Source organism: Haematobia irritans, chromosome 3 (genome assembly GCF_050003625.1).
Source record: "Haematobia irritans isolate KBUSLIRL chromosome 3, ASM5000362v1, whole genome shotgun sequence".
In the NCBI taxonomy this organism is placed as follows: domain Eukaryota; kingdom Metazoa; phylum Arthropoda; class Insecta; order Diptera; family Muscidae; genus Haematobia; species Haematobia irritans.
Window position 1 is genome coordinate 115,214,646 of NC_134399.1, and position 26,747 is coordinate 115,241,392.

At 31.5% G+C, this 26,747-nt stretch overlaps 4 protein-coding genes across 5 annotated transcripts in view; 3 read left to right on the forward strand and 1 right to left on the reverse strand.

Moving 5' to 3' along the window:
* Positions 1-26,747, reverse strand: part of m (zona pellucida domain-containing protein miniature) — a 271,195-nt gene that overhangs the window by 109,201 nt on the left and 135,247 nt on the right. The gene's annotated exons all lie outside the window — the stretch shown is intronic.
* Positions 4,914-10,079, forward strand: LOC142230155 (farnesol dehydrogenase-like). The gene is made up of 2 exons (XM_075300784.1): positions 4,914-5,622; positions 9,859-10,079. Exons 1-2 carry the CDS (start codon positions 5,050-5,052, stop codon positions 10,033-10,035), a joined length of 750 nt encoding a protein of 249 aa, XP_075156899.1. The 5' UTR covers positions 4,914-5,049; the 3' UTR covers positions 10,036-10,079.
* On the forward strand, positions 18,172-19,341 carry LOC142229135 (farnesol dehydrogenase-like). Its single transcript, XM_075299673.1, has 2 exons — positions 18,172-18,822; positions 18,887-19,341. The coding sequence occupies exons 1-2, from the start codon at positions 18,241-18,243 to the stop codon at positions 19,058-19,060; spliced, it is 756 nt and encodes a 251-aa protein (XP_075155788.1). The 5' UTR covers positions 18,172-18,240; the 3' UTR covers positions 19,061-19,341.
* Positions 23,967-25,605, forward strand: LOC142229057 (farnesol dehydrogenase-like). Its single transcript, XM_075299592.1, has 2 exons — positions 23,967-24,632; positions 25,342-25,605. The coding sequence occupies exons 1-2, from the start codon at positions 24,060-24,062 to the stop codon at positions 25,513-25,515; spliced, it is 747 nt and encodes a 248-aa protein (XP_075155707.1). The 5' UTR covers positions 23,967-24,059; the 3' UTR covers positions 25,516-25,605.

The following is a 26,747-nucleotide window of genomic DNA, read 5'->3' on the forward strand; positions in this document are numbered from 1 at the left end:
TGTCAAATTTTTTTCTATAGAAAATCTTGTCAAAATTTTATTTCTATAGAAAATGTTGTCAAAATTTTATTTCTATAGAAAATGGTGTTGAAATTTTATTTCTATAGAAAATTTTTTCAAAATTTTATTTCTATAGAAAAGTTTGTCAAAATGTTATTTCTATAGAAAATGGTGTTAAAATTTTATTTCTATAGAAAATGGTGTTAAAATTTTATTTCTATACAAGATTGTCTTAAAATTTTATTTCTATAGAAAATGGTGTTGAAATTTTATTTCTGTAGAAAATTGTGTTAAAATTTTATTTCTATAGAAAATTTTCTCAAAATTTTATTTCTATAGAAAATGCTGTCAACATTTTAATTCTGGTTAGGTTTTTCACTGTACTTTTAAGAAATCTGTCAGAGTGGGGTCGCCCTTCCCGATTCTAACAACCACGCAAAAATTGTCCACATCGGTCCATAATTATATATAGCTCCCATATAAACCGATCCCCACATCTGATCTCCGGAGCCTCTTGGAGGAGCAAAATTCATCCGATCCTGTTAGAATGGTACGAGGTCTTAGTATATGGTATCTAACAGCCATGCAAATATTGGTCCATATCGGTCCATAATTATATAGCCTCCATATAAACCGATCCCCAGATTTGACCTCCGGAGCCTCGTGGAGGAGCACAATTCATCCGATCCGGTTGAAATTTGGTACATTGCGCTAGTATATGGCCGCTAACGACCATACCAAAATTGGTCCATATCGGTCTATAGTTATATGTAGCCAATCCCAATCATATAAAAATTGGTCCATATCGGTTCATGATCATGGTTGCCACTCGAGCCAAAAATAATCTACCAAAATTTTATTTCTATAGAAAATTTTGTTAAAACTTTATTTCTATAGAAAATTTTGTCAAAATTTTATTTTTTTATAGAAAATTTTGTTAAAATTTTATTTCTATAGAACATTTTTTCAAAATTTTATTTCTATAGAAAATGGTGTTAAGATATTGTTTATATAGAAAATGGTATTAAAATTGTATTTCTATAGAAAATGTTGTCAAAATTTTATTTCTGTAGAAAATGATGTTAAAATTTTATTTCTATAGATATTTTTGTCGAAATTTTATTTCTATATAAAATTTTGTAAAAATTTTATTTCTATAGAAAATTTTGTAATAATTTAATTTCTATAGAAAATTTTGTCAAAATTTTAATTCTATAGAAAATTGTGTCAAAATTTTTTTTCTATAGAAAATTTTGTCAAAATCTTAATTCTATAGAAAATTTTGTCAAAATTGTAATTCTATAGAAAATTTTGTTAAAATTTTATTTCTATAGAAAATTTTGTCAAAATTTTATTTCTATAGAAAATGACTCAATTAAGATTTTAATTGGGAAAATTTTTTTGTTATTTTTTTTTTGTGTACTTTAATAAAAAATCGAACGTATATAGATAGGGTCCATCCACAACCAGATATCGAGAAGTAAAGTAGCGGATATTTGTGTAGACGCTACAGGAGTTGTAACTCCTCGATTAGATATCCAAAAATCATGTACCCTACACACAAGGAAAATTTCATTAAAATTGAGCCAACGAAAATTTTTCATTGATATAATGAAACATTTTCTTTAGTACAACGAAAACATTCGTTAATAGTACGAAAGTTACGTTAATTAACAGAAAATTCGTTATAATAACGAAAAATTTCGTTGTATTAACGAATTTGTTTCATTGGCTCACTTTTAATGACACATTTCGTTAATATAACGAAACTTTTTCTACCAGTGTATATTAATTTACTCACCATCTCCCATTCTCCCATTCTCCCTATAACTTTTAGTTTAATTCGCGCTGTATTTTTTAGGATACAACCACTATTAAAAAAAACTAATTTTTTTTTTGCAAAAAATATGGTATGCAGATGTTTTTTATTTACCATTTTGCACATTATAAATTTTCTTCGGGAGAATCGGTGACCTTATGGTTACCATTCTTCGAAAATTTCAAGCAAATCGAAAATCTTTAATCCAATTTTCAAAATATCGACCAGGAGGATGTCCCTGTTCCCTGTCAACATATTAAAAAATCAGCTATCCACTATTAATTTCATAACCTCGATCCCCACGTCCTGTGGTTAGGTTTTTATACCCTAAACCACGTAGTGGTCAGGGTATAATAAGTTTGATCGGCCAAAAAATGTGCCTAACAGAAATATTGATTTTAGACCCCATAAAATATATACCGATCGACTCAGAATCACCTCCTGAGTCGATCTAGCGCTTGGTGTCCGTCCGTCCGTCTGTCCATGTATTTGTTGTTCACAGGATTCCGGTCGCAATTATTAACCGATTTTGATGAAATTTGGTACAGGGAGTTTTTTAGGCACAAGGACGAACGCTATTGAATTTGGAAGAAATCGGATCAAATTTTAAATATAGCTCCCATATATATGTATCGCCCGATTTCGACAAATGGGGTCACGTTGCGCTTTTTTTTTTCAAACGGATCGTCACCAAATTTGCAAAAGGTAATCTTTTCCATCGCCCTTCAAGTTTGCAAAATTTCATCCAAATCGGTTCAGATTTAGATATAGCTCTCATATATATGTATCGCCCGATTTTCCCAAATTTGGCCACAAAACCTTTATTTATCAACCGATCTTACTCAAAGTTGGCTAAATATAATCTTCTATAGTACTAACTATATGTGCAAAAAATCATCGAAATCGGTTCAGATTTAGCTATAGCTCCCACATATATGTACCGCCCGATTTTTCTAAATTTGGCCATAAAACCCTTATTTATTAACCGATCTTACCCAAATTTGGTTTAATGTAGTCTTCTATAGCACTAACTATATGTGCTAAAAATCGTCGAAATCGGTTCAGATTTAGATATAGCTCCCATATATATGTATCGCCCGATTTTGAAAAATTCGCCCTTATAACCTTATGTTTGACCATACAGGCCTCATTTCGTAACTGATCTTACTCAAATCTTGCACAAGGTAACCTATTGTGGTATTAATCAAACCCGCAAAATATTATGCAAATTGGTTCACATTTAGATGTAGCTTCCATATATATGCATCGCTCGATTTTCCCAAATTTGGCCATAGTACTCTTATTTATTAACCAATGTTACTCAAATTTCAAATTTTGATGTACTAGCCGATCGTACTTATACGTACTTGTAGCTCTTACATAAGAATATTGCTCGATTTTTACAAATTTGTATTTATTACCCACACTAATTTAACGATTTTCTCTTTTTTAATAATGGGCTCAATATTAGTGGCATACTAGCTCCGTAGGCGCAATATCAACACAGCCAGTGTTGCTAGAAGTAGGGGAAATTCCCTATATATAGGGTTTTTCTAATATTTAGCGTCTTGTAAGGACGTAGGGCCACAATGTAGGACATTTTCACTCAACACAATTTGTAATAATTTTTAGATTTTGGTGACTCTAGAGGAGGAAATTAGAAGCCGGCAAGGCTTGATCTTTAACAATGTGTGGTAAACTTTATTCAACATTTTATTTCTATACAACATTTTGTCAAAATTGTATTTCTATAGAAATTTTTTTCAACATATTATTTCTATAAAAAATTTTCTCAAAATTTTATTTCTGTGGAATTTTTTTCTCAAAATTTTATTTCTATAGAATTTATTGTCAAAATTTTATTTCTATAGAAAAATTATTTACAAAAATTTGTTTATAGAAACTTTTTCCACAATTTTATTTTTATAGAGATTTAACAAAAAAGATTACTAATTTGGGTAAAATTCTACCAACTGTGGCAACCGTGGCGGTAATACAAATTTATATTCTAAGTTATATACGTTGTATATTCATGTTTTAAGATAATAAAGTACTTAGAACCATTTTTGTTTTGTAAAATTTTTTAAATTTAACGAAAAATATAGTAGGGAAAATTGTTTGGGAATGTATAGGAAAGTAGGGAACTTTTTTTTGTCCTTGTAGGATAAGCCGAAGCACTCATAGACATGTACCCCTTAATTTTCTTAAATATGCAACTGCGGTTTATCTCCCAGACCTATATGTTACCCCACCAATGCTTATGATTACTAATTCTGTAATGGTGGTTTAGGGTATGATATAGTCGGCCCGTCCGACTTTCTACTTTACTTACTTGTTTTACTGTACTTTTAAGAAATCTGTCAAAGTGGGATCGCCCTTCCCGACCAGATATCGAAAAATAAAGTATGGGATATTTTTCTATATTGCACCTTCAACATTTTATAAAAATTTCAAGCAAATCTGAGAACTGGGCAAGGACTAGATATCACCACACGTTTTCTGAAAAATCGGTTCAGCTGAGCTTTTGAGAAAAATTTTCTTGTCTAAAATTTTGACCTCAGAAAATAAATTTCTTCTTTCAGTGTACGTAGTACATGAATTATACAGTTTATGCTATAAAATTTTCCAGTTTTTTACAGCACTAGATGATTATATGCAGTAAACGCACATCCCTTTCCCAATCGAGCTGCATATTTGTGGCACCATGGGGCGATTATAAAGGTAGTAAACAGAGATGCCAGTTGCGAATTCAGATTCTTATTAATTTTTATTAACAGAAAACAAAAATATATCGATATTTGTTAAGTTCAATGATATTTGAAAAGTGTTGAGGTGTTTAGGTCACAGCGCAAAGCTTGGAAATAAAGCATTTCTCGATTAAAAATCCTTTTAATGCGCTTAGGGTGTCTTTATCATGGACTGCGTAGTCTAAGCGAGTCTGAAAATAGATCAGGCTGCCACATTAAACTTGGATATCTTCGTCTACAGTTACTATTTTTCCTCTTATTTAACATATATTCCTTCATATGTTGGCATAAAGGATTTCAATTGCGACATCCCTATATGGGACCAACGGACAACAAGAATCAAAGCCATCCTTCATAGCATACTAGACAGCATCATTCCATATCAAAAACTGGTCAATCCTGTAATGGCATTGAGTTTCAAGTTAGTCTTAAAAGGGAACTCATCCCAATAACACACAACGCACGGTAGTCGCTTGGTACGTCATGGAACGTTGGCAAAATAAAATTGCTGTGGTAACAGGAGCCAGTGCAGGTATTGGAGCAGCCATTTGTAAAGCTCTTGTGGAAAAGGGTATGATTGTTATTGGTCTGGCTAGACGTGTTGAAAAAATGGAAGACCAAACACGTTCTTTAATATCCGAGGAATATCAAAAGAATTTCCATTGTCACAAATGCAATGTAATCGAAGAGGAAAGTGTTAAGCAAGCTTTTGCATGGATTGAAGAAAATTTTGGTGGTGTTGATGTACTCATCAATAATGCTGGAGTTTTCCAACCAACTGATCTCATTGCCCCAGATAATTCGGAAATAATAAAATCTACTATAAACACTAATATTTTGGGTGTGATCTGGTGTACCCGGGAAGCCTTTCATAATATGAAGAAACGCAATTTCGATGGTCACGTGATCATGATGAACAGTGTGGCTGGTCACATAGTACCCGCTGTTCCTGGATTTAGTTTTAATGCTTATGCACCCTCAAAATATGCAGTCAGTGCAATGACTGAAGTTTTGCGTCAAGAATTCTTCAATAAGGAGACGAAAATTAAAATAACCGTAAGTAGCGAAAGAATAAATAAAAGTGAGAATAGCAACATTATTAATATATATTTATACCTTTCACCACTACTGCACTGAAAAAACAGTGAACCCACCAGGAAAGATAACTTTCGATTAATTTTAGAAAATTTGGAACTTTTTTAGAAAATTTTAACTAAATGGTATTACAAGCGCTGGCATCACTCCGATATGGCAAAAATAAGTAAATATTTTTCGACAAATTCAAGAAAATTTATTAGACATAACTAAATTTTTTCAGTAGTTAAAGAAAATTTTGTAGTTTTAAGAGAAATCTTGGAGTTCAAAATTGCAAGAATGTCTTTAGTGACATACGAAGTTCGCGATGGACACATTTTTGGTAAAATTTACAAATTTAAAGAAATAATGAACTATTTTGTAAGAAATACGAAATTAGGAAGTCTTTATGCTTTATTTGTGTATAACCTTTTCCCGTTTTTTAGTTCATTTAACTAACATACGCAAAACATTATTTGACTAAAATAAACTTTTTCCAAACATAATGATTCTATGAACTAATATAAAGTTAATATGGCTTTAGTGAAATAGACAGTTCACTTTTTTTTGAGTGTGTGGTACAGGGTATAATAAGTTTGTGCATTTGTACGTAACGCCAAGAAATAATTGTCATAGACCCACCTTTTAGTATACCGATCGGCTTAGAATTAAATTCTGAGTCGATTTAGCGATGTCCGTCTGTCTGTCTGTCCGTCCGTCTGTCTGTATATGTAATTTTGTGCACAAAGTACAGGTCGCAGTTTAAGTCCGATCGCCTTCAAATTTGACATAGCGTCTTTCTTCGGTTAGAAGATAATCGCTATTGATTTTGGAAAAAATCGGTTTAGATTTAGATATAGCTGCCATATATAGTTATCACCGATTTGATCATAATTCACGTATTTATGAACCGACGTTCTTCAAATTTTGTACATCTAAATGTTTTGTCAGTCCCGTAAAAACTGCCAAATATCAGCTAAATCGGTTCAGATTTATATATAGCTCCCATATATATCTTTCGTTCGATTTAGACTCATATGACCACAGAAGCCAAAGGTTACTACCGATTTACGTGAAATTTTGCATAAAGAGTAGAATTGACATTCTACCAATGCTTGGTAAATTTGATTGAAATCGGTTCAGATTTAGATATAGCTCCCATATATCTTTCGTCCGATTTGCACTTATATGGCCCCAAAAGCGAGAGTTTTTCCCTGATTTGCTTCAAATTTTGCACAACGAGTACGTTTAACAGTATCGTTAATTGTGCCCAATTTAGTCGAAATCGGTTCAGATTTAGATATAGCTCCCCTATATATCTTTCGTCCGATTTTGACTTATATGGCTTCAAAAGCCAGAGTTTTGCCCTGATTTGATTAAAATTTTGTACAAGGAGTACGTTTAATAGTATCGTTAATTGTGCCAAATTTAGTTGAAATCGGTTCAGATTTAGATATAGCTCCCATATATATCTTTCGACCGATTTGGACTTATATGGCCCCAAAAGCCAGAGTTTTGCCCTGATTTGCTTCAATTTTTGCACAACAAGTACGTTTAATAGTATCGTTAAGTGTGCCTAATTTGGTTAAAATCGGTTCCGATTAAGATATAGCTCCCATATATATCTTTCGTCCGATTTGGATTTATATGGCCTCAAAAGCCAGAGTTTTGCGCTGAGTTGCTTGAAATTTTGCACAAGGAGTACGTTTTATAGTATCGTTAATTGTGCAAAATTTAGTTGAAGTCGGTTCAGATTTAGATATAGCTCCCATATATATCATTCGCCCGATTTGGACTAATATGCCCACAGAGGGAAAAGTGCTACTCTGATTTACGTGAAATTTTGCAGAGGGAGTAGAATTGAAGTTGAAACTTTGCACAGGCAGTAGAATTAAGGTGCTGCATATGCGTGTTTATTTTGGTGGAAATCGGTTCAGATTTTGATATAGCTCCCATATATGTATCTTTCGCCCGGTTTTCCGTCATATGACCACAGAGGTCAAAGTTGTTATCCAATTTACGTGAAATTTTGCACAGGGAGTAGATTCAACATAGTAACTATGCATGTGAAATTTGATTGCAATCGGTTCAGATTTCGATATAGATTCCATATATATGTTTTTCCTATTTAGGCAAAACTGGCCGAAATACCTACATTTTCCTTATCAAATCGCCACTGCCAACTTATCAAAATGACTCAAATTTTCCTATTACTCTATTACACATCTATCGACCGATAAATCATAAATACACTTTGCGAAGTTGCCACAAAATTGGTTCATATTTAAATGTTTCCTATATTTATACCCTTCACCACTACTGTGGTACAGGGTATAATAAGTTTGTGCATTTGTATGTAACGCCAAGAAGGAGTAATCATAGACCAACCTTTTAGTATACGGATCGGCTTAGAATTAAATTCTGAGACGATTTAGCGATGTCCGCCTGTCTGTCTGTCCGTCTGTCTGTCCGTCTGTCTGTCCGTCTGTCTGTCTGTCTGTCTGTCTGTTGATGTATTTTTGTGTTCAAAGTACAGCTCGCAGTTTTAGTCCGATTGTCCTAAAATTTGGTATAGGGTCCTGTTTCAGCTCAAAGACGATCCCTATTGATTTTGGAAAAAATCGGTTCAGATTTAGATATAGCTGCCATATATATTTTTCACCGATCTGGTCATAATTGGCGTGTATATCAACCGATCTTCCTCAAATTCCGTACATTAAAATATTTTATGGGTCTCGAAAAACTTGCATAATATCAGCCAAATCGGTTCAGATTTAGATATAGCTCCCATATATAGCTTTCGCCCGATTGACACTTATATGACCACAGAGGCCAATTTTTAACTCCGATTTAGTTGACATTTTGCACAGGCAGTAGAATTAGCATTGTTACTATGCGTGCCAAATTTGGTTGAAATCGGTTCAGATTTGGATATATCTCCCATATATAGCATCCGCCCGATTTACACTCATATTACCACAGAGGCAAATTTTTAACTCCGATTTAGTTGAAATTTTGCACAGGGAGTAGAATTAGCATTATAACTACGCGTGCTAAATTTGGGTGGAATCGGTTCAGATTTGGATATATCTCCCATATATAGCTTTCGCCCGATTTACACTCATATGACCACAGAGGCCAATTTTTTGCTCCGATTTAGTTGAAATTTTGCACAGGGAGTAGAATTAGCATTGTAGCTATGCGTGCCAAATTTGGTTGAAATCGGATCAGATTTAGATATATCTCCCATATATAGCTTTCGCCCGATTTACACTCATATGACCACAGAGGCCAATTTTTAACTCCGATTTAGTTGAAATTTTGCACAGAGAGTAGAATTAGCAGTGTTGCTATGCGTGCCAAATTTGGTTGAAATCGGTTCAGATTTAGATATAGCTCCCATATATATGTTTTTCTGATTTCGACAAAAATGGTCAAAATACCAACAATTTCCTTGTAAAATCGCCACTGCTTAGTCGAAAAGTTGTAAAAATGACTCTAATTTTCCAAAACTTCTAATACATATATATCGAGCGATAAATCATAAATAAACTTTTGCAAAGTTTCCTTAAAACAGCTTCAGATTTAAATTCCTATATTTTTTTACTAACATTGTGTTCCACCCTAGTGCATTAGCCGACTTAAATTTTGAGTCTATAGATTTTGTAGAAGTCTATCTAATTCGGTCCAGATGGAGTGATATTTAAATGTATGTATTTGGGACAAACCTTTATATATAGCCCCCAACACATTTGACGGATGTGATATGGCATCGAAAATTTAGATCTACAAAGTGGTGCAGGGTATAATATAGTCGGCCCCGCCCGACTTTAGACTTTCCTTACTGGTTTTTACTAACATTGTGTTCCACCTCAGCGCATTAGCCGACTTAAATGTAAAATCTATAAGTATTGCAGAACTCTGTACAGATCTGCTCAGATATACAGAATATATGTGTATGGATTCATATAGCATCCAACACATTGGACGGATTTGATATGTTACCGAAAATGTGGGCTTACAAAGTGGTGAAGGGTATAATATAGTCGGCCCCGCCCGACTTTAGACTTTCCTTACTTGTTTTTTGTTACAATTCTTTTATTCTTTTACGAAAGAATAAATAAATGTTAGAATAGCAAAGTTATTAATTTTTTGTAAAAAAATTTTTATTTATTAAATTTGTTTTTTTTTTTTTTAATTTTCTTGTTTTTTTTTCAGAGTATTAGCCCTGGTACTGTCAAAACGGAAATTTTTGGTGATAATCCTTTGCCCATTCCAAACCTTCCTATGTTGGCTTGTGAAGATGTAGCCGATGCTGTCGTTTATTGCATACAAACTCCACCAAATGTTCAAGTTCATGAATTGATTATAAAACCAATTGGAGAAATTGCTTAAATTGATAAATTAAAAAATAATTACGATAAATTAAAAAAAAAAAATTACGTAAATATTTGAAATGCATTTTAATTTTATATAAATAGAATTGCTTGACTTTGGATATTGCTTGTAGTTTGATGGCTATAGCGATATGTCAGATGTCAGAGCTTCCAAAAAAGTAGTTTGGATTCATAATCTGTCATTGAAAATAGTAGGACAAACTTGGATCATCTCAACTTAATTTTACATGTACCTGTCATAGGATTGAAATACGTTCCTTTCGTATCCTTGCATTCCTTTAGATGTTATGCATTGGTAGTTCATTTGAATGAAAAAATTAAAAAAAAACTATTTTTTTCACTAACTTCACCTTATTTCAATATTTTTATACCCTCCGCCATAGGATGGGGGAATATAAACTTTGTCATTCCGTTTGTAACACATCGAAATATTGATCTAAGACCCCATAAAGTATATATATATATTCAAGGTCGTGGTGAAATTCTGAGTTGATCTGAGCATGTCCGTCCGTCAGTCCATCTGTTGAAATCACGCTATCTTCCGAACGAAACAAGCTATCGACTTGAAACTTGGCGTAAGTAGTTGTTATTGATGTAGGTAAGATGGTATTGCCAATGGGCCATATCGGTCCCCATATAAACGGACCCCCAAATTTGGCTTGCGATTGCTCTAAGAGAAGCAAATTCCATCCGATCCGGCTGAAATTTGGTACATAGTGTAAGTATATGGTCTCTAACAACCATGCAAAAATTGGTCCATAGCGGTCCACTTTTATGTATAGCTCCCATATAAACGGACCCCCATATTTGGCTTGAGATTGCTCTAAGAGAAGCAAATTTAATCCGATCCGGCTGAAATTTGGTACATGGTGTAAGTATATGGTCTCTACCAACCATGCAAAAATTGGTCCACATCGGTCCATAATTATATATAGCCCCCATATAAACCGATCCCCCGATATGGCTTGCGGAGCCGCTAAGAGAAGCATATTTCATCTGATCCGGCTGAAATTTGGTACATGGTGTAAAAAAAAAATTGTCAAAATTTTATTTCTATAGAAATTTTTTTCCAAATTTTATTTCTATAGAAAATTTTGTCAAATTTTTTTTCTATAGAAAATTTTGTCAAAATTTTATTTCTATAGAAAATTTTTTCCAAATTTTACTTCTATAGAAAATGTTGTCAAAATTTTATTTTGTCAAAATTTTATTTCTATTGAAACTTTAAACTTAATTATATACGTATTTAATCGGCCTTTTTAGTTTAATATATACCACGTATGGACTATGGCAAGTGTTACCGCAACCCAAGTAATTCGACTGGGTTGCGGTCCGTACGGACTAACTTACAATTTAGAAGACGGTGTTAAGGAAGTTTTAAGATACCTTGTCCAAGAATTCGCAACGCGAGATCGGTCTATATGGGTGCCACAACAAAATATAGATTGTGGTCGGCTTATATGGGGTCAATATAAAAACACGAACCGATACACACCATATTCGGCACCACATTTCAAGTAAATCGGAAAAAAATACAGTGTATAGAATCCCAAGAAGTCAAATCTGGATATCGGTCCATAAGGGGGTTATACCTAAACCTAAACCGATACACATCATATTCGCCAAAACTCTTTGTGGACTTAAAATACCTTAACACTTTGAATTTCAGCGAAATCGTATAAAAATTTGGGTCTCTAGACGGTCACGAAGTCAAATCGGGAGATCGGTGTATACGGGGGCTATACCAAAACCTGGACCCATAAACACCATATTCGGCACATCTCTTTGTGGCATGAAAATTGCGATGTACAGATGCTCAAGATCGGGGGATCGGTTTATATGGACCGATATAGCTCATCTTCGAACTTGCAATACAAAGTCGAATCTTTGCTAAATTTCAGGACGATAACGCCATTGTAGAAGGCTGTAGCGTGATTACAACAGACAGACGGCCAGACGGGCATACTTATATCCTTTTACAAATTCTCCCTGATTTCGATGTGGTACAAACGGAACTTATGTCGACAAGCCCAAGAAGTCAAATCAGGAGATCGGAATATACACAATTTTTTTCTAATTCAATCACGAAATTCATTGATCCAATTAATTTTTTAATTGGAATGTCTTCAATGACAGAAATAATAATATCAATAAAAAAATAATTGACTGTCAATAAAAAAATTAATTGATCCAATTAAAAAACAAGTTAGTAAAGTCTAAAGTCGGGCGGGGCCGACTATATTATACCCTTCACCCCTATGTAGGCCAAAATTTGTGTTACATCTCAACTACTTCACATTTGCTGGAAGCTATATAAAGGAGACAATTTTGTTACTTCTACAAAATCTCTAGAATTAAAATTTAAATCGGCTAACGCTATCCAGTTAATTAGAGGAAACTTCCATTGAAAATGGGTCGATAATGTGTAACAGTCTACCATATTTCCCCAACTCTGGTGTACGTATATATGGGAGCTATATATAATCTGAACCGATTTTGACTAAATTTGACATGTATAGTTAGAATAATAATTCTGCTGTCTATGCGAAATTTCACGTAAACGGGAGTATAATTTTGGCCCCCCTGGTCATATGAGTGAAAATAGGACGGAAGATATATATGGGAGCCATATCTAAATCTGAACCGATTTCAACCAAATTTGGCACAATTACCGATACTACTAAACGCACTCCTTGCGCGAAATTTGAAGCCAATCACGGCAAAACCCTGGATTTTGAGGCCATATAAGTTCAAATCGGACGAAAGATATATATGGGAGCTATATCTAAATCTGAACCGATTTCAACTAAATTTGGCACAATTAACGATACTACTAAACGTACTCGTTGTGCAAAATTTGAAGCAAATCAGGGGAAAACTCTGGCTTTTGTGGCCATATAAGTTAAAATCGGACGAAAGATATATATGCGAGCTATATCTAAATTTGAACCGATTTCAATCAAATTTACCAAGCATTGGTAGAATGTCAATTCTACCCTCTGTGCAAAATTTCACGAAGATCGGTAATAAACTATGGCCTCTGTGGTCATATGAGTCTAAATCGAACGAAAGATATATATAGGAGCTATATCTAAATCTGAACCGATTTCGCTGATATTTTGCAAGATTTTCGAGATTCATAAAATATTTAGATGTACGGTATTTCAAGAAACTCGGTTGATAAACACGCTAACTATGACCAAATCGGGGATAAATATATATGGCAGCTATATCTAAATCTGAACCGATTTTTTCCAAAACCAATAGCGATTGTCTCTGTCCCAAGAAACGGCCCTATGCCAAATTTGAGGACGATCGGACTTAAATTGCGAGCTGTACTTTGTGCACAAAATTCCATATACAGACAGACGGATGGACAGACAGACAGACGGACATCGCTAAATCGACTAAGAAGTTAATTCTACCGATCGGTATACTAAAAGATGGGTCTATGACCACTATTTCTTGGCGTTACATACAAATGCACAAACTTATTATACCCTGTACCACAGTAGTGGTGAAGGGTATAATTAATTGATACTATTAGTGTGATTGATTTTTATTTCAATTAAAACAAGTATATACGGCCGTAAGTTCGGCTAGGCCGAATCTTATGTACCCTCCAAAATGGATTGCGTAATATATACCACATAGTCCATACGTGGTATATATTGAAATAAAAAGGCCTATTAAATACGTATATAATTAAGTTTAAAGTTTCTATAGAAATAAAATTTTGACAACATTTTCTATAGAAGTAAAATTTGGAAAAAAATTTTCTATAGAAATAAAATTTGGAAAAAATTTTCTATAGAAATAACATTTTGACAAAATTTTCTATAGAAATAAAATTTGGAAAAAATTTTCTATAGAAATAAAATTTTGACAAAATTTTCTATAGAAATAACATTTTGAAAAAATTTTCTATAGAAATAACATTTTGACAATGTTTTCTATAAAAACAAGTATATACAGCAGTAAATTCGGCCGGGCCGAATTTTAAATACCCACCACCATGAATCAAATATGATAGTTTTCTTTGAAAACTCTTCGTCGTAGTGGGTACCATTTGCTACTCACGTATTTGTTATCTTAAAATACCTCCAAAATTTCAAACAAATCGGCTAGAAAACGTAGTCTCTAGACGCCCAAGAAGTATAAATCGAGAGATCAGTTTATATGAGGGTTATACCAAAAAATGGACCGATATACCTAAATTTCGGCACACTTATTTGTGGTCTAAAAATACCTCTAGATTTCGAATTTCAGGCAAATCGGGTAATAAATACAGTTTATAGAAGCTCAAGAAATTCAGGCAAAGCGGATTGTAAATATAGTTTCTAGAAGCACAAGAAGCAAAATCGGGAGATCGGTCTATATGGGGGCTATACCAAAAAATTGACCAATGGGCACCATTTTCGGCACACCTTTTTATGGTCCTCAAATACCTCTAGATTTCCAATTTCAGGCAAATCGCATGGTAAATATAGTTTCTAGAAGCCCTAGAAGCAAAATCGGGATATCGGTCTATATGGGGGCTATACCAAAACATGGACCGATGGGCACCATTTTCTGCACACCTTTTTATGGTCCTCAAATACCTCTATATTTTCAATTTCAGACAAATCGGCTAGAAAATACTGTTTCTAGACGCCTAAGAAGCAAAATCGGGAGATCGGTCTATATGGGGGCTATACCAAAACATGGACCGATACTGACCATCTTCGACACACCTCCTTATGGTCCTAAAATACCTCTAGATTTTCAATTTCAGACAAATCGGCTAGAAAATACTGTTTCTAGACGCCTAAGAAGCAAAATCGGGAGATCGGTCTATATTGGGGCTATACCAAAACATGGACCGATACGGACCATTTTCGACACACCTCTTTATGGTCCCAAAATACCTCTAGATTTCCAATTTGAGGTAAATGGGATGGTAAATATAGTTTCTAGACGCCCAAGAAGCAAAATCGGGAGATCGGTCTATATGGGGGCTATATCAAAACATGGACCGATACGGACCATTTTCGACACACCTTCTTATGGTCCTAAAATACCTCTAGATTTTCAATTTCGGACAAATCGGATAGAAAATACTGTTTCTAGACGCCTAAGAAGCAAAATCGGGAGATCGGTCTATATGGGGGCTATACCAAAACATGGACCGATACGGACCATTTTGGACACACCTCTTTATGGTCCAAAAATACCTCTGGATTTCCAATTTCACGCAAATCTGATAAAAACTACGGTTTTTATAGGCCCAAGACCCCAAATCGGGAGGTCGGTTTATATGGGGACTATATCAAAACTTGGACCGATATAGCCCATCTTCGAACTTGACCTGCCTGCAAACAAAAAACTAATCTGTGCCAAATTTGGGGACGATAGCGCCATTATTGAAGGCTGTAGCGTGATTACAACAGACAGACAGACAGACAGACAGACAGACAGACAGACGGACAGACGGACATGCTTATATCGTCTTAGAATTTCTCCCTGATCAAGAATATATATACTTTATATAGTCGGAAATCGATATTTCGATGTGTTACAAACGGAATGACAAACTTATTATACCCCCGTCACCATTTTATGGTGGTGGGTATAATAATAATCGCAATAATTATGGACCGATATGATCCAATTCTTGCATGGTTGTTAGAGACCATATACTAACACCACGTACCAAATTTCAACCGGATCGGATGAATTTTGCTCCTCTAAGAGGCTCCGGAGGTCAAATCTGGGGATCGGCTTATATGGGGGCTATATATAATTATGGACCGATATGGACCAATTTTGGCATGGTTGTTAGAGACAATATACTAACAGCACGTACCAAATTTCAATCGGATCGGATGACTGTTGCTCCTCTAAGAGGCTCCGGAGGTCAAATCTGGGGATCGGTTTATATGGGGGCTATATATAATTATGGGCCGATGTGGACCAATTTCTTCATGGTCATTAGAGAACATATACCAACACCATGTACCACATTTCAGCCGGATCGGATGAAATTTGCTTCTCTTAGAGGCTCCGCAAGCCAAAGCGGGGGATTGGTTTATATGGGGGCTATATATAATTATGGACCGATGTGGACCAATTTTTGCATGGTTGTTAGAGACCATATACTAACACCATGTACCAAATTTCGGCCGGATCGGATGAAATTTGGTTCTCTTAGAGGCTCCGCAAGCCAAATCGGGGGATCTGTTTATATGGGGGCTATATGTAATTATGGACCGATATGGACCAATTTCAGCATGGATGTTAGAGACCATATACTAACACCACGTGCCAAATTTAAGCCGGATCGGATGAAATTTGCTTCTCTTAGAGGCTCCCCAAGCCAAATCGGGGGATCGGTTTATATGGGGGCTATATATAATTATGGACCGATGTGGACCAATTTTTGCATGGGTATTAGAGACCATATACCAACACCATGTACCAAATTTTAGCCAGATCGGATGAAATATGCTTCTCTTATAGGCTCTGCAAGCCAAATTTGGGGGTCCGTTTATATGGGGGCTATATGTAAAAGTGGACCGATATGGCCCATTTGCAATACCATCCGATCTACATCAATAACAACTACTTGTGCCAAGTTTCAAGTCGATAGCTTGTTTCGTTCGGAAGTTAGCTTGATTTCAACAGACGGACGGACGGACATGCTCAGATCGACTCAGAATTTCACCACGACCCAGAATATATATACTTTATGGGGTCTTAGAGCAATATTTCGATGTGTTACAAACGGAATGACAAAGTTAATATACCCCCCATCCTATGGTGGAGGGTATAAAAATAATTGACTGTCAATTAAAAAATGAATTGATCCAATTAAAAAATTAATTGATACTATTAGTGTGATTGATTTTTATTTCAATTAAAAAAAAGGTTGATTCATTTAAATTTTTAATTGAATATTTTTTAAAACTCAATTAAGATTTTAAGTGGAAAAAATTTCGTGAAATTTTTTTTCTGTGTATATGGGGGGTATATCCAAATATGGATCCATACGCATAATATTGGGCGTATTTATGTGTGGACACAAAATACAGGAAAATGGGACAAAAATTAACGTGCCATCGTGGTGCAATGGTTAGCATGCCCGCCTTGCATATACAAGGTCGTGGGTTCGATTCCTGCTTCGAACGAACACCAAAAAGTTTTTCAGCGGTGGATTATCCCACCTCAGTAATGCTGGTGACATTTCTGAGGGTTTCAAAGCTTCTCTAAGTGGTTCCACTGGAATGTGGAACGCCGTTCGGACTCGGCTATAAAAAGGAGGTCGCTTGTCATTGAGCTTAACATGGAATCGGGCATCACTCAGTGATTAGTCAGAAGTTCACCAATGTGGTATCACAATGGACTGAATAGTCTATGTGAGCCTGATACATCGATACGAGTCTAGAAGCAAGTCGGGAAATCGGGCTATATGAGAGCTACATCAAAATATGGACAGAATCACACCATATTCGGCACCCAAAATGCCTCTAGAGTTTGATGATCAAGTAAATCGGTTAAAAATTGGGATGCCTAGTCGCTCAAAGTCGCAAATCGGGGTTTCGGTTTGTATGGGGGCTATATCAAAATCTGGACCAATATAACCCATCTTCGAACTAGACCTGCCTGCAGCCAAAAAAGATGACTGTAAGCACAATTTCAGCTTCATAGCTTCATTATTGAAGACTGTATCATGATTTCAACAGACAGACGGATATGCTTATAACGTCTTAGAATTTCTCCCTGATCAAGAATATATATAATTTGTATAGCCGAAAATGTGTTACAAACGGAATGCCAAAATTATTATACCCCCATCATGATTCTATGGTGGTGGGTATAAAAGTAAAATTTATTATCAATTTAACGATATTTTTCTATGTGTACATACTCTAAGTTTCATAATCCTTAATCTCGTCTATTATTCCACACACTAATCACTAAGAATAGAATATTATTCCGCATCATGATGAGAATTTTAAATAAAACCAGCTATCCAAAAATTAACACACAAAACTGGAATTTTTATATTCAAAACAAATTGAAAACAAATCGAATAAAATCTATATTCAAATATGCTAGCTTGCTAAGCTTCATTCATTCAGTCATTGAAGAGGGCGGCTAAAGCATAGAACACCATCATCATCATCATCACCAACTTAGACTTCAAGAACAAAGCAAAAGCAAAATGTCTGGCATGAAACGTTGGTACAATAAAATCGCTGTTGTTACGGGAGCCAGTGCTGGCATTGGGGCAGCCACATGTAAGGCATTGGTCGAGCAGGGTATGATTGTGGTAGGTTTGGCCAGACGTGTGGAAAAAATGGAAAAGCAAACCCGGCCATTGATAGCTAAAGAATACCAAAAGAATTTCCATTGCTACAAATGTGATGTTGGCTGTGAGGAGAATGTGAAAGAAGCGTTCGCTTGGATTATCCAGACATTTGGTGCTGTTGATGTTTTAATCAACAATGCTGGCTTATCTCCCATAATTACCCTCTTAGCTATGGATAATACACAAAAAGTTAAGGAGGTGATGGATACCAATGTCTTGGGTGTTGTCTGGTGTACCCGAGAGGCTTTTCGAAATATGAAAGAACGTAGTTTCGATGGTCATATCATTATTGTGAATAGCGTGTCTGGTCATGGCGTACCCATTATACCGGGCTATAGTTTTAATATCTATGGGCCCTCAAAGCATGCCGTAACAGCCATGACTGAAGTGTTGAGACAAGAATTTCAATCTCAAGATACAAAAATTAAAATTACAGTAAGTACATGGATTTATTTTGGATTTATAACTCAATTTTTGATGAACTTCAATGACTTTGCAGAGTGTTAGTCCGGGTTGTGTTCGTACTGAAATTGCTGGAAATATTGAATTACCTGCCGATTTGGCTGTTTTGGAGAGTGAAGATGTTGCCGATGCCATTGTCTATTGTCTACAAACTCCTCCGCACGTTCAAATACATGAAATGATTATTAAACCAATGGGTGAAAAAATCTAGATGCATTTGCGAGTATAAAAACAAAACATTTTTCCGCTTAAAATATTCAATATTTATTATGGACACAATATTTACTTTTTTTTTTAATTTACGAAGCTTCATCTTTACACATAAACGAACACTTCATCTGGATGTTGACTTTTCCAAAGATGTCGACTATCGCTAAAAAATGTATGTGTTGGTTCCCAACAAAAAATATAATTTTTTTTAATAAATGCTGATTTTATTGAGGTATATAGCTGTAAATCTAGGCTTCACAAAATTAAAATTTATAATACAAATTTTTCCATTTTCATTTTCTTTTTACAAAAGCCATTCAATTGTAAATTGTAAGTTAGTCTGTATGATCTCACGGTTAGTCCATACGTCAGATAAAGTAAGTGGGTGTCAAAATTGTACTTCTATAGAAAATGTTGTCAAAATTTTATTTCTATAGGAAATGTTGTCAAAATTTTATATCTATAGAAAATTATGTCAATATTTTATTTCTATAGATTATTTTGTCAACATTTTATTTATATAAAAAATTTTGTAAAAATTTTATTTCTATAGAAAGTTTTGTCAAAATTCTACTTTTATAGAAAATTATGTCAATATCTTATTTCTATAGATAATTTTGTCAAAACTTTATTTCTATAGAATAATTTGTCAATATTGTATTTCTATAGAATATTTTTCAAAATTTTATTTCTATAGAATATTTTTCAAAATTTTATTTCTATAGAATATTTTTCAAACTTTTATTTCTATAGAAAATCTTGTCAAAATTTTAATTCTACAGAAAATTTTTTTCAAAATTTTATTTCTAAAGAAACTGTTGTCAAGATTGTTTTTCTATAGAATATTTTTCAAAATTTTATTTCTTCGTCAAAATTTTATTCCCATAGATAATTTTGTCAAAATTTTATTTCTCTGGACAATTTTGTAAAAATTTTATTTCTCAGGACAATTTTGTCAAAATTTTATTTCTATGAAAAATTTTGTCATTTTTTTTTTGTATAAAATTTTGTCAAAATTTTATTTCTATTGAAAATTTAATTTCTATAGAAAATTTTGTCAAAATTTTATTTCTCTGTAAAAATTTTGTTAAAATTTTATTTCTATAGATTTTTTTGTCAACATTTTATTAATATAGACATATAAAAACTTTTATATATGTCTATATTATTTCTATAGAAATTTTGTCAAAATTCTATTTCTATAGAATATTTTTCAAAATTGCATTTCTATAGAATATTTTTCAAATTTTTATTTCTATAGAAAAATTTGTCAAGATTGCATTCTATAGAATATTTTTCAAAATTGTATTTCTATAGAAAATGTTTGTCAAAGTTTTATTGCTGCAAAAAATTTTGTCAAAATGTTAATCCTATTGAAAATTTTGTTAAAATTTTATTTCTAACGAAAATGTTGTCAAGATTGTATTTCAATAGAATATTTTTCAAAATTTTATTTCTTTGTCAAAATTTTATTCCTATAGATTATTTTGTCAAAATTTTATTTCTATGGGCAATTTTGTCAAAATTTTATTTCTATGGACAATTTTGTCAAAATTTTATTTCTATAAAAAATTTTGTGAAAAAAAAAAATTTTATAAAATTTTGTCAAAATTTTATTTCTATGGGCAATTTTGTCAAAATTTTATTTCCCTATAAAAATTTTGTTAAAATTTTATTTCTATATATTATTTAGTCAACATTTTATTAATATAGAAAATTTTGTCAAAATTTTATTTATATAGAAAGTTTTGTCAAAATTCTATTTTTATAGAAAATTATGCCAATATTTCATTTCTATTGATTATTTTGTCAAAATTTTATTTCTATAGAATAATTTGTCAAGATTGTATTTCTATAGAATATTTTGCAAAAATTTTATTTCTGCAGAATATTTTTCAAACTTTTATTTCTATAGAAAATTTTGTCAAAATTTTAGTTCTATAGAAAATTTTGTCAAAATTTTATTTCTAAGGAAAATGTTGTGCAGATTGCATTTCTATAGAATATTTTTCAAAATTTTATTTCTTTGTCAAAATTTTATTCCCATAGATAATTTTGTCAACATTTTATTTCTATGGACAATTTTGTCAAAATTTTATTTCTATGGACAATGTTGTCAAAATTTTATTTCTATAAAAAATTTTGTCAATTTTTTTTTTGTATAAAATTTTGTCAAAATTTTATTTCTATAGAAAATTTTGTCAAAATTGTATTTCTCTATAAGAATTTGGTTAAAATTTTATTTCTATAGATTATTCTGTCAATAATTTATTAATATAGAAAATTTTGTCAAAATTTTATTTCTATAGAAAGTTTTGTCAAAATTCTATTTTTATAGAAAATTATGTCAAAATTGTATTTCTATAGAATATTTTGTCAAAATTTTATTTCTAAAGAAAATTTTGCCGAGATTGTATTTCTATAGAATATTTTTCAAAATTTTATTTCTATAGAAAATTTTTCAAAATTTTATTATTATAGAAAATTTTGTCACAATTTTATTCCTATAGAAAATTTTGTAAAAATTTTATTTCTATAGAAAATTTTTGTCAAAGTTTTATTTCTGCAGAAATTTTTGTCAACATTTTATTTCTATAGAAAATTTTGTCAAAATTCTATTTCTAAAGAACATTTTTCAAAATTGCATTTCTATAGAATATTTTTCAAAATTTTATTTCTATAGAAAAATTTGTCAAGATTTCTATAGAATATTATTCAAAACTTTATTTCTAGAGAATATTTTTAAAACTTTTATTTCTATAGAAAATTTTGTCAAAATTTTAATTCTATAGAAAATTTTGTTAAAATTTTATTTCTAAAGAAAATGTTGTCAAGATTGTATTTCTATAGAATATTTTTCAAATTTTTTTTTTTTGTCAAAATTTTATTCCCATAGATAATTTTGTCAAAATTTTATTTCTATGGACAATTTTGTCAAAATTTTATTTCTATAAAAAAAATTATTTCTCTATAAAAATTTTATTTCTATAGATTATTTTGTCAACATTTTATTAATTTACACAATTTTGTCAAAATTTTATTTATATAGAAAGTTTTGTCAAAATTCTATTTTTATAGAAAATTATGTCAATATTTTATTTCTATTGATTATTTTGTCAAAATTTTATTTCTATAGGATAATTTGTCAATATTGTATTTCTATAGAATATTTTGTAAAAATTTTATTTCTGCAGAATATTTTTCAAACTTTTATTTCTATAGAAAATTTGGTCAAAATTTTATTTCTATAGGATAATTTGTCAATATTGTATTTCTATAGAATATTTTGCAAAAATTTTATTTCTGCAGAATATTTTTCAAACTTTTATTTCTATAGAAAATTTTGTCAAAATTTTAATTCTATAGAAAATTTTGTCAAAATTTTATTTCTAAGGAAAATGTTTTCAAGATTGTATTTCTATAGAATATTTTTCAAAATTTTATTTCTTTGTCAAAATTTTATTCCCATAGATAATTTTGTCAACATTTTATTTCTATGGACAATTTTGTCAAAATTTTATTTCTATGGACACTGTTGTCAAAATTTTATTTCTATAAAAATTTTTGTCAATTTTTTTTTTGTATAAAATTTTGTCAAAATTTTATTTCTATAGAAAATTTTGTCAAAATTGTATTTCTCTATAAAATGTTGTTAAAATTTTATTTCTATAGAAAATTTTGTCAAAATTGCATTTCTCTATACAATGTTGTTAAAATTTTATTTCTAAAGATTATTTTGTCAACAATTTATTAATATTTATTAATATTTTATTTATTAATATTTTATTTCTGTAGAAAGTTTGGTCAAAATTTATTTTTTATAGAAAATTATGTCAAAATTGTATTTCTACAGAATATTTTGTCAAAATTTTATTTCTAAAGAAAAATTTGGCAACATTGTATTTCTATAGAATATTTTTCAAAATTTTATTTCTATAGAAAATTTTTCAAAATTTTATTTGTATAGAAAATTTTGTCACAATTTTATTCCTATAGAAAATCTTGTAAAAATTTTATTTCTATAGAAAATTTTTGTCAAAATTTCTGCAGAAAATTTTTTAAAAATTTATTTATATAGTATTTTTTTTTTTAATTTTATTTATACACAAAATTTGTTGGAGATGAATATTATGCAAAATCTACCAAAGCATCAAAAATGCTACCAATCTTCCTAAATCTACGAATTTTTACCATTTTTTGGTAAAATGCTACCAGCTGTGACAACCGTGAATACAATCCGACCTTCATTGACAACAACTACTTTTGCCAAGTTCAAGTTTAGCTTGACTTCAAAGACGGACAGACGGCGATCGCTATATGGACTGAGAATTTTGACTAGGACCCAGAATATTTATACCCATCAAAAAACGTTTGGAAGTTATTTTAAAGTCACTACTTTAAAAGCACTTCCAAATATGTCCTCAAACAGATGTTCTTTATTTTAACTACACAGGAAGTTCTCTCTCATTTATAATTCAATTTTTTTTTTATATTTTTAATGGCTTTTTTTTAGCTTCAAATAGATTAAAAACAGAGTAAGAATTTTGTCTATAAAAAAAATTAAATCCATTCTCGAAAAATTGTGAATTTTTGAACATATTTGAGGTCAAACATTTCAAACAAACCTAGCAACAACTGATTTATTATGTGTATTAAAATTTAATTAACTACCATTTTTATTTAATTACTAAAAAAACAAACAAACATATCAGAAGCACACCTACAAATCGTAATTGTTCTATGAAAAATTTTGCTAGTCATTGCTGAGAATTACGTATTATGAATGATAAGATATCAGCAAAGTCCACTGACCAACAAAAGCATAGATCACGCTATTGAAACCATAGCCGTGGCCCCCATCCCAAAAATTATTTAAAAATTTACAAAATAGTTTTGCTATTCTTTAATGGGGAATCAGTCATAAAGGCCACTTAATACAGGGAACATTGATCGTTTAAAACACCAAAATCAAAAAACCAAAAAAAAAAATACAAATTAATATGGATCGTTGGCAAAATAAAATCGCTGTTGTTACGGGAGCCAGTGCTGGTATTGGTGCAGCCACATGTAAGGCTCTCGCGGAGAAGGGTATGATTGTCATAGGTCTGGCTAGACGTGTGGAAAAAATGGAAAATCAAACTAGACCTTTGATAGCTGAAGAATATCGCAAAAATTTCCATAGCTACAAATGTGATGTTGGCTGTGAGGAGAGTGTAAAAGAAGCTTTCGCTTGGATTATCCAGAAATTTGGTGCTGTCGATGTTCTCATAAATAATGCTGGAATTTGTCCTATATCTACTTTATTGTCTCCAGACAACTCCGCCGTAGTTAAGGATGTGCTAAACACTAATGTCTTAGGCGTGGTATGGTGTACTCGTGAAGCCTTTCGCAATATGAAAGAGCGTAATTTTGATGGTCACATAATCATTGTGAATAGTGTAGCTGGCCATAGAATTCCAAATGTGCCAGGATTTAGTTTTCACATGTATGCTCCTTCTAAGCATGCTGTAACTGCCATGACTGAAGTCTTAAGACAAGAATTGCAAACTCAAAAAACTAAAATTAAAATTACCGTGAGTATTGATTCTATGCCAAAAAAAAAGAAGGCATTTTGGACAAATGAAATTTTTTAATTCTCATATATTTATTTTCTTTAAAAGCAAATAAAAAAGATTAGAAACAATCATTGCATCGATTGTCAAAAATTCGTGATTATTGGCTCTCAAAAAAAAATACATTATTCCAAAGAAGAATTTCGTGAAATACCTCAATTTCAAAATCCAATGAAAAAATACTTTCCACCGGAACGAATTCTCAGACAAATGAAGTTCTCAGTTCTTATAAATAATTTTCTTTTAGATCAAATAAAACCAATAATAAGCGGTTCAACGGTTGTCTCAAAACTTGTTTGTTTGCCTTTAAAGACAATTTTTTTAGCATCTAAAATTTCGTTCCTCAGAAAAGAAAAAGAAAAATACTTTCCACCGGAACGAATTCTTAGACAAATGAAGTTCTCAGTTCTTATAAATAATTGTCTTTTAGATCAAATAAAACCGATAATAAGCGGTTCAACGGTTGTCTCTAAACTTGTTTGTTTGCCTTTAAAGACAATTTTTTAGCATCTAAAATTTCGTTCCTCAGAAAAGAAAACTGTTCTTTCAGTGTATTACATAGACCGATTTGTTTCATTTCGAGGTGAATCTATGCAATTCACTATGCCAAAAATTTCTTGTAGTATTATATCGTCCATATAATTACTTGGATTCTTCTCTATTCTTTCAGAGTGTTAGTCCTGGTGCAGTTCGTACGGAAATTTCCGGTACTGATTTTGAAATGCCCAATATACCCATATTAGCGAGTGAAAATATTGCTGATGCCATCGTTTATTGTTTGCAAACTCCTCCCCATGTTCAAATACATGAAATGATTATACAGCCAGTTGGTGAAACATTTTAGATTTATTTTTTTTTCTCTTTAATGTAATGAAGAAGAAGATGTAAATAATATTGCACGCAAAAAAAAACGTTTGGTTTTTGAATTTCTTCGAAAATTTCTAATTTGTAATACCAAAACAATTTTTTTTTTTGTTACAACATTTTTATTTTCACAATAAAAAATAATTTTTGTTCCAAAATTACGGTTAATTTCCCCGGCAAAAAAAGCGTGGCGAAAAAAGTAGTGAAAATGTTTGGATCCGGAAGCAGGGCTGTGGAGCCGGAGTCGGAGTCGGAGTCTGAAGATTTTGCTGGAGTCGGAATCGGAGTCGCAAAAATTTTGCTCGACTCCGACTCCGGCTAAACCAAATTTTTTAAAATACTTCACATTTTTGTAACTAAGCAAGTTTTTACGCAAATTAGTTTCCATTGCTTTATTCATTCGATCAATATACAGCATGATTGTAAATGAAAATCAACTTATAATTACGGATATCTTTTTATGTTTCCTAGAATGTTAGACTAGCAGATGGGCTGGATCGATCAATTTATCAATTTATTTGAAATATTTCGAACAATCGATATTATTTTTATTTTAATTTTATTTTAAGGACATATACATATGTGGAATATTGACAGAAAATTTTTTCAAAGTTGTTTTTTATAGAAAGTTTTGTCAACATTTTATTTCTATAGCAAATTTTGTGAAAATTTTATTTCTAAAAAATTTATTCAAAATTTTATTACTATAGAAATATTTTTTTCTATAGAAAATTTAGTCAAAATTGAGTCAAAATTTTGTTTCTATAGAATATTGTGCAAAATTTTATTTCTATAGAAAATGTTGCAAAATTTTGTTTGTTACACAAAATTTTTTTTCAAAATTTTATTTCGATTGATAATTTTATTTCTATAAAAATTTAAGTCAAAATTTTATTTCTATAGAAAATTTTGCCAAAATTTTATAGTAATACATTTTTTATTAGAAAATTTGGTCAAAATTTTATTTCTATAGAAAATTTAGTCAAAATTTTGTTTCTGTAGAATATTTTGCAGAATTTTATTTACTACACAAAAATTTTTCTAAAATTGTATTTTTATTGATATTTTTTTAAAAATTTTATTTCTATAAGAAAAAATTGTCAAATTTTATTTCTATAGCAAATGTTCTCAAATTTTTTTTTCTTACTGATGCTCACTGATACTCACTGCTGTAAAAAATGTATTCAAAATTTTATTACTATAGAAATACTT

Excerpts from the sequence above, each read along its gene's own strand:
- LOC142230155 (XM_075300784.1), top strand. The coding sequence starts at position 5,050 with ATGGAACGTTGGCAAAATAAAATTGCTGTGGTAACAGGAGCCAGTGCA. Across the intron at positions 5,623-9,858 it reads AGACGAAAATTAAAATAACC|AGTATTAGCCCTGGTACTGT; the intron begins GTAAGTAGCGAA and ends TTTTTTTTTCAG.
- LOC142229135 (XM_075299673.1), top strand. The coding sequence starts at position 18,241 with ATGTCTGGCATGAAACGTTGGTACAATAAAATCGCTGTTGTTACGGGA. Across the intron at positions 18,823-18,886 it reads ATACAAAAATTAAAATTACA|AGTGTTAGTCCGGGTTGTGT; the intron begins GTAAGTACATGG and ends ATGACTTTGCAG.
- LOC142229057 (XM_075299592.1), top strand. The coding sequence starts at position 24,060 with ATGGATCGTTGGCAAAATAAAATCGCTGTTGTTACGGGAGCCAGTGCT. Across the intron at positions 24,633-25,341 it reads AAACTAAAATTAAAATTACC|AGTGTTAGTCCTGGTGCAGT; the intron begins GTGAGTATTGAT and ends CTATTCTTTCAG.